This window comes from Calypte anna, chromosome 1, assembly GCF_003957555.1.
Source record: "Calypte anna isolate BGI_N300 chromosome 1, bCalAnn1_v1.p, whole genome shotgun sequence".
Taxonomy (NCBI): domain Eukaryota; kingdom Metazoa; phylum Chordata; class Aves; order Apodiformes; family Trochilidae; genus Calypte; species Calypte anna.
In genome coordinates, this window is record NC_044244.1 from 114,308,157 (window position 1) to 114,316,653 (window position 8,497).

At 53.5% G+C, this 8,497-nt stretch overlaps 1 protein-coding gene across 1 annotated transcript; it reads right to left on the minus strand.

The window, feature by feature from the left end:
• Positions 1 to 345: 345 nt before the first annotated feature.
• MID1IP1 (MID1 interacting protein 1) lies at positions 346 to 2,224 on the minus strand. The gene is made up of 2 exons (XM_030469009.1): positions 1,767 to 2,224; positions 346 to 1,392 (listed from the first exon to the last, which is right to left on the minus strand). Exon 2 carries the CDS (start codon positions 1,224 to 1,226, stop codon positions 729 to 731), a length of 498 nt encoding a protein of 165 aa, XP_030324869.1. The 5' UTR covers positions 1,227 to 1,392; positions 1,767 to 2,224; the 3' UTR covers positions 346 to 728.
• Positions 2,225 to 8,497: the final 6,273 nt, after the last annotated feature.

The window sequence follows — 8,497 nt, forward strand, 5'->3', positions numbered from 1 at the left end:
TCCTCCATTTTAGATAAGCTGAGCCATTATAGCTACCTAATTGCTGCCTTTGGAAAAAAAAAAAGAAAAAAAAGAAAACAAGAGGTATCTGCATCTGGTAAGGTAGCTCTGGAAATAACAGAAAAACAACAGAAGAATTCCAGATGTTAAAAATATCATTTAATTAAAGAAACATAAATCATACCAAAAAGTTTTAAATCACTTTTTGTTAATACATTTGCATTTATTTTAGAATATACTCTACATCTGAATAAAAAAGTTTTAAATAAACTCCAGTACATGTACAACCATGGGACCTGCCATCCATCCCGGGACAGAGGGATGCTTGTTAACCCACTGGGTTCCCTCCCGGGTCACAGGAACAATTTTAGGCCAGTTTTGCTATGTTCATCGGCTTGTGTTGAGCCTCCTATCTGCCAGCTATGCCTCCTCCACCTCACTCAGGTATGGGTTCCAAGTCTCCCAGCCCAGGGAGGCACAGCAGCCGCTCACCCCACACCGTACAATAAAAAACCAAAAACAACGGGAGGGGGGGGTATAATTAATAAACTAGTATTGATTAATTTACATCTCTCTCTCGCTTGTGCGTTGGTAGAAAACCGGCTGCAGTCCTGAAAGCTCGCGGGGAAGCCTCAACCCAGGGCGCTGCCCTCCGCCGCCGCAGTGCCGGGCGGGGGGGACTCGCTGCTCCCGTCGGGCCGGGGCCCTTCCCCCGCTCCCCCCGGCCCTCACTGCCCCCAGCTGCTGCTGAAGCCGATCTCCTGCTTGTATCTGTTAGTGAGGACATTGGCCTTGCGGGTGAGCTTGGAGAGCACCGAGTGGAGTCCGCTGAGGTGATAGTGGAACTGCTGCTCCAGGTCCTCCTCCCCCTCGCCCTCCTCGGCGGGCCCACCGCCCAGCTTGTCCTTCTTGCGGGTCGCCTCCTCGCCCGCCGGCGGCTGCAGTACCCCCCACTCGATGTCGTTGCGGATGGACTTGAGCAGCACGTAGTGGCTGTACATGTCCCTGCGGGAGAGGTAGGCGCCGGGGTCGCCGGGCGACAAGGCGGCCTCCCGCTGCGGGCAGACGGCACCGGCAGCGTCCAGCTCCTCCAGCAGCAGCGGCACGTCCCGCAGCAGGCTGGGCACCAACACCGTCTGGTCCATGTTGTTGACAGCGCCGATGAAGCGGTTCATGGCGTTGAAGAGGGAGTACTTCTGGCTGTACGAGTCGCAGATCTGCATCATGACGGCGAGCGGGAGGGCGAGATCAACGGGACGGGCACAGACCGCGGGGCTCCTCCAGCGGCGGCGGCGACCACCACCACCACCTCCTCCTCCTCCTCCTCGGGGCTAGCGACACCGGCCGCCCTCCGCCGCGGGCTGGGCTCGGTGGCTGCTCAAGAGCAGAGTCCTGATGGGAGAAAAGAGAAGGAGGGCGCCGCGGTTAGGAGCTGCTCTTCCTCCCTCCAGACCTTCTTCTCTTCCCCTTCCGCCCTCGCCCCCCACCGCCTTTATCCTCGCTCCCATCTCCTTCTTCAGGCGTCCCCGACTCCTCGTCCCTTCTATTCGCCCTATCCCCCCGCCCCATACAAAGAGGCAAAAATCGTAAGCAAAACCCAAACCCACAGCCCCTCCCGGCACCCCCGCGTGGGACTAAGAGGGCTTCTTTCACCTGGGCCGCCGCCTCCCCATTCCCTCCCATCCCATCGGTACATGGAAATCCAAGCGGACCCAGCCTGCGGGACCCGGCACGAAGTACCGAGCCGCCGCGGGGCAGACACCCACCGTGCTCCGGAGCCGCTCACAGCCGCACTGTTATCCCGCTACCACCACCGTCCGTAGCTGCGCTCCCATCCCCGGCGCGGTATTTATAGCGCCTATCTTAAAACAAGGTGTTTCCCCAGTGCCACCCCCCGTGCCGGCACGCCTGATAAAGGCGGCGGGCGGCGGCCGGGCTGCCACGGCTCCGCCTCTCGCCTTCAACCGGGGGAGGGCACCGCGGCGGGGAGGGCTGTGGGACCGGTCTGGCCGAGGACATAGCCCGCCCCCCCTCTTCCCCCTCACTGGCAGCCGGCGTAGAGGAGTTGGCGCTCGTAGTGGGAACTGAGTGCCGTGAAGCCGGTGTGCCGGGCTCTCACCCACCAACCCACTCGCCCGTTACCCGTCCCCCGGCGGCGGCAGCAGCAGCAGCCCCCAGCCTGCGGAAAGGGACCGGTGGCTGCACAACTGCTCTCGCCAGCGCCCGTAACGCCTGCCGAGCCGTGGGTGTGGACAGGAGCGAGGGGCACGGCGCCGCCATGGAGATGGTGAAGGTTCTGCGGATTGTACAAACACACCGCTCCCCGTCCCCCTCCCCTTCTCGCCACCGGCGGTCTCCCGGCACCAGCAGCCCCTTCCCTCCCACCCGCCCGCCCGGCCTGAACGGGAGGGGAGGGGGAAGAGGGAATAGGGGGGGAACGGGCAGGGAGAGGCGCGCTGGGCAGAGTGATTGACAGGGCAGGCGGCGGGGACACGCGGGCTCCGCGTGCCGCCCGCGTTCACCCAGGCCGCTCATTGGCTGCCGGGCGCGAGGCGAGCGTGACGGCCACGTCGCCCGCCCCCCTCGGCGCCGCGTGCCCCAGCGGGCCGGCAAAGGGGAGGGCGGGATCCTCCTCTTCCTCCTCCCCCTTCCCCCCCCCCCCGCACCTTCCCTGCACTCGGGGCTCCTCGCTGCCCTCCCTCCCTCCCTCCTCGCCGCGCTGTGCCGTGCCAGCCCGAGGGCGTGAGAGGGAAGCGGGCGCTCCCGGTCCCGAACCGGCCTTTTGTCTGCGGCCCTTGGCTGCGCGGAGCCGCCTGGCAGCGTTAGCGGGGCAGCTGCCATCACCCCACGGCCTCACCTCCGGGCTCAGCCAATGGAGGGGCAGCCCTGCCGCCCGGCTCCGCTGCCCCCCCTGCCAGTCAGCCAGCGGCGGCCAACAGCCAATGGGAAACAAGAGCCCCCTCCCCACACACCCCCCGCCCCTGGTAACAGCGAAGTGGGATGGGACAGCCGGCGGGGGTCACGTGGGGCAAAACGGCTGCAAGGGTGGGGGGGGTGTTGTGTGCGTATTGTGTGTGTGTGTGTGTGTGTGCGCGGAGCGCGTTGCCGTGGCAACGGATCAACCAACAGCCAGCGGCGGGGGCCCCATCGGGGCCTGCGCGGTGCCGGGGAAAGCCCGAGGTTCAGCCCGCAGGGGAGTTGGGAGGCGCGGCGGCTGCCGCCAGCCTCGGGCGGAGTGGAGACGGGGGGGAGCTGGGTCTCGCCTGCGGCAGCTGAGAGCCGGGGGCTGGGCAGGTACTAGAGGGCTGACAGACGACCGCTTGAGATTCCCGAGCGCTGGCCTGCAGCGGCGGTTCGGCCTGCTGACCCTGCCGTGCCGGCTGGCTGCGTCCTCCCCACAGCCTCACCGGTTCCCGCCGCCTTGGCCTCAGGCATTCACAGGGTGACAGCCCGGCCGTGGGCGGGGTGAGGAGGCAGCCGGGCAGCCTTCGCAGCATCGCGAGTATCTCCGGCTAAACAGCAGCAAGAGGTAGGGGCTGGAATAAAATTGCTGTTTGCTTGTAAATCGTTCACTGCAGGGAAAAAACAAAACAACATCAACAACAAAAATGATCTCACTAGGCCAGAAAATTGGTCACAACGTGAATTTGCATCTTTATATAGACACAGTGTCGTTAATACACCATTAAGAGTCTTGCTGCCTTTAATTGAAATACGGTGTGTGCTGAACATTCAATAAGCTGGAAAAAGAGATAAATCTTTAGGAACAAGAGGAATTGGTTTGTTGTCCAGCTTTCCTGTCCAAATTAAAACAGAAGAAACATCTGAACTAATGAAGACTTTGCCGGTGTTCAGAACATACTGGCTGGTGAGGAGCAAAAGTTGACAGAAATAGCCCATCTTGAAGCTGCAAACAGGAGAAATAAACCGTCATAGTCAAAGCACCGGATAAGGAAGATCTGTGCCTTCAGTGTGATGCTATATAAATTATGACCTAAGCATAAAATAATTTTGGCCCCCACTTGCCTTCTTTGTTTCCCAAAATGGATAGCCACATGGTCTTCTTCCATCTTCAACTATAAATATTGCCTTATTTTAGCATCATAGCGCCTGTAGCCCATACAGGCATGTGTCTGACCCATTAGGCTGAGATAGATCTTACGCAAGTCAAACTTCACAGCATCAGGCAATCATGGAAGGGTTTTTTAGTTTGGTTTTTTTCTCTCTTTTTTCTTTCGACTTCCTTATGTTCTGATCAGTTTTGATATGCAGTGTAAATGTCTCTGATACATATAACATATATCATTAGCACAAGCATGAGTAGGTTTGATTGCTCTTTGGTTAGAATGAAATAAAGGAGCACGTATTTCTAATTCCACTGCTACGTAATCGCAAAGGCCGTGCACATGAGTAAATAATAAAAGGCACATGTTTTCCCCACCTCCTGTTCAGATGATCTTATTTTTGTCACGAACTTTTATATGCAAGCAGCATTTATTTAAAATATTTGCTCTTCAGAGTGATCCAATGGTTGTGGCCATGCAGTGCCTGGAAGGGGAGTCAGCTGCAAACCCCTTATCTCATGTCCTGGGCAATGAGGAAGCTTGTACATTCACTATCAGGCAGCCCAGGAAGGTAAAAACGTTTGCCTTCACCCAGCACAGCATCCTGGGTAAGGAAACAAAAAAGACAACACGCAAAAGTAGTCCTTAGCAAACACCTCATACGAATGGAGCACTCCTGAGGTACAAGCCCAGCAGTATGGGCATAAAAACACCTTTCTGCTTGCATAGATTTGGCGCTGCTCATCAGGAAAGGAGTCACATATAATTTTCTGTAACAGCTAAAACCCTTTAACTTTCCCTGTGGTGAGCGAGAGCTGGTGATGTTCAGCCAGCTGGATGAGAGCTTTGTTTCTGTGGCCATCTGAAAAAGGGGAACAGGGACAAGCTATCACTATTACTATTTAGCTATTGCTGTTACTGAGCTTTTACTAGCACTGACTAGTTAACTTAGCTGTTCATCAGTATTTAGCCACGGTAGCACTAAAATTAGTGCTACAAAGACACAACGCTGCCTGCGGCTTGTCTCCTCCGGGGACATTAGCAACGTCGTAGTATTTTTCAAGAAAAGACAGATGATTCTGTCAGCTTGTGTGGGTTTTCATACCATTTGCAAGGCCTATCTAAATTATCTCTTCTGTGGCAACAGGATAACAAACCGTCTTTGTTAACAGCTTTTGCAGGACACATGCTGGCATGAATTAACGTGCCACTGGCACACTGCAGACCAGCGATGGCTACACTTTGGTGGCAAGGAAGTTGTTCTTCTGCACAGTGTTTGCAAAATATGATGAGATCTTGTGTGGGTGAAAAGCGATAAATATGTGCAAATATTTAGTGTTGCATTCTGCAGCCTGGGAACACCATTTGGGCTGGCCTTGAAAGAGCAACATCTCTTGGGAATTTCACTTCCTCTCGTAATTTGTTATCGATGTGACATGGCAGATTAGAGTGCAACCTTGGGAGCTGCCAGTCGTTTCCTTCTATTTCTATTTGACATACATTGTTGCTCAAACTTGTGAACTTCTTCCATCGTTTTGGGGATGTGGCAGTACAGATGCACGCATTTAACACTTCTCCCTCGTCCTTTCTCTTTCTGAAACCGAGTCCAGTTGTACTAAACTCTGAACTGAGAATACCCGTCATTTCTCATCCAGAAGGAATGTGTGTAAATGTATCGTTTTAATTGGCGCCTCTCAGTGAGTTTCATGTATCTTAACATGCTAATAATTAAGGTAGGTAGAAAACCAGTATGTTAAAGGAATGCAGACCAATTTGTCTGAATCCTGCAGAGACCTGTGCTATAACTTTTGCAACGATTTACTCATCTCTCTTCTACCTTGCGCTTAGCTGCCTTCTGCTGCTGTTTCTGATGGTCCTTTGCTAGAGAGGTGATTCTCCAAAGTGGACAGAAACCTCTGGGGAGGCGTACAGAAGGGTCAGGAGGAGGAGGTTTGGAGAAGGGAGCAGTGACTGTAAATCCCTTCTCCCCCTGGTGAACATGCAGACCAGAGCGAGACCGCGCTCTACCAGCAGCGGCACAACGAGGGCTCTGTGGTGTTGTGTCTCCGTGCAGAGGAGCAGTGCTTCGTGTGCAGGGTGAAAAGCCTGGGGTTCCAACTGGGAGCAGGAGCAGGGAGCCATGCTGGGCAGGGAGATGGCCATCTCAAGTGGCTCCCGTGAAGCCCTTCCAAGTCACCTGGCTCTGAACCCAGGTCTCTCCAAGCCTGCCAAGTCCTCACTTCCTTAGAAATATTCCTGGAAATCATCACAAGTTCAGCTTCAATCTGTTCACCAGTCACCGTGTATTTTCAGGGTGTGGGGTCCCCTCCAAGCAGTGTTCTGCTAGCACGGGGTTGTCCGAATAGGCTGAAAACCTCTCCATAAAGGAACCAGTGGGATAAATGCTGCCACGGAGTTGTTTACACAATGTTTGCATAGCATCCCTCTCCGCGGCCTTTGCCAGCCTCATCTGTTTCCCCTGGAAGCTGTGGTGTGCGGTGTTCAGGACCACAGTGGCCCTTTTCAAATGGCTCCTTAGCGCTGCCATAATAAGCCTGATAAATAAAACATGGCTCGCAGACACGGATTTACTGGAGAGGGCTAAGGGGGCTGTAGCTGCCTCATTAGTATCTCCCGGTGCAGCATGTGTGCTCCTCATTATGTGGCACAGTGGCAGTTGTCTAGTCATCCACGATGAGGCTGCAGCCACTCCATGGATGCGCCAGGGATCCCAGGTTTGGGTTTTTTTTTTCTTTTTTCTTTTTTTCCCTGTGTTAATAATGGGAATTTACAAGGAAAAAAAAAAAAAAAAAAAAAAGACCTTGAAGAGGATGAAGGAGAAAAGAGAAAAGACTGCAACTGAGTCTGCTGTTCTCTCCCTTGCATCTCTGTAAGTCAGCATCAAGCACAGAGAAATCCATATAGCCATGATAATATGGGACTGGTGGGAAGGAGTAGGATCAAGGCCTCTGGACTGGACAAACTCTTACTTCTGGGGGGGCTTTGTTTCCCTTCAGTCTAAAAGGCTGCTTGCAAATTTGTGGCAAAAGTATAAGCTTCATCCTTTCCCTCCCATTTTATTTCTTCTGTTCAAAGGAAAAAAATCAATTTGGCTGATTTCAAGTCCCTCAAATCTGGGGACTCGGGAATCTGGGTTAATCTGCATGGCATTTGTGGAGACTTGATCCAGCTTTTCTTTCCAGCCATCATTTAAATCCCTCCTACCTCCTGCGTACAAGCTGCAACTGCATCATTGTAGTAACCCTGTGACCAAGAGGCATGAGAGTCTCCTCTGAGACTGTAATCTCACTCTAAACAGCTCTCTGGCGGGTGCTCGGGAGTGGCGATGCATCATGCAATTTTCTCCTTTAGAGGCTGGCGGTGTCATCTCTACCCTGATCCCTGCCCTGCCTGGCTGGTGCTGGTAAGCTGCTGCCCCAGGGCTGGCCTGGAACAGGGTTCCTGACAAGGCACGGCACATCTGGGCCACGTGCAGGGTCATGAACAGAGCTGGCAAAATCTGCCCCTTTCTCCTTGCAACTCTGCCCGTGCTCTGGCAGAAAAGATACCTGGTTTGGATGGCAGGAGATTTTATCGGCGCAGCAAAATAATCCACAATAAGCTTCTGACTTTCTGTAACGGTATTTAATATGCATGTAGTCAAACGAATGCCACCATGATATATTTTTATGGACAAATATTATGTATTAAGCCCTGATTTATACATTTGAGTGTAATACCTGGGGCTCTAAGGAGAGCCTTTAATCTCTGTCAGTGAGGCAGCACGCATGCTAAAACGCTGAGTAAATCTGCACGGGAGCGGTGAACCGAGTGCAGCATATATCAGAGTTCTTCCGCCTGATAAAATTAAATACACAAGACCACCTTTCTATGACATTAACGGTTTGATACACAGGGGCTGACATCAGGAAATACCAGTCTCCACTCCCCGCTGTCACTGTAACCTCCAGGATTTCTGACGCTTCTGCCGTCCCTGTCCTAACGCGTAGGACAGGTGCCACCTCAAGCTCCCAGGAGAAATTCCCGGCTGAAGTTTCTGAGTCTGCCCACAGCATGGCCCCTCTCCTCCCATCACCCTGCAGCATCTTGCCTTCAATCTTTCCCGGGGTGCATCCAGGGGGTTGCTGGCACCCTATTTTCTCTCCATCAGCACGTGTAGAAGGGTGTGCCTCATCTCAGCATGGGGTTCTGCATTTAATAATCTCACCAGCTCAACTGTTTTTATCTGAAACTCCCTTCTGAACTGATAAATCTAAATTGCACATTTTCTAAACCGCTTAGCTTAGAGGTAAATCTTGCAGGTATCCTCAGATGACTAGCTGGTGTCTTCTGCACCTGTCTAGCACCACCTACTGTAACTTTTTTATGCTGTTTTCACTTTCCTTTCCATCTGCAGGCTTAAGGTTCCTACG

Bases quoted from the DNA above. Each gene is read 5' to 3' on its own strand.
- MID1IP1 (XM_030469009.1), bottom strand. From the start codon at position 1,226: ATGATGCAGATCTGCGACTCGTACAGCCAGAAGTACTCCCTCTTCAAC.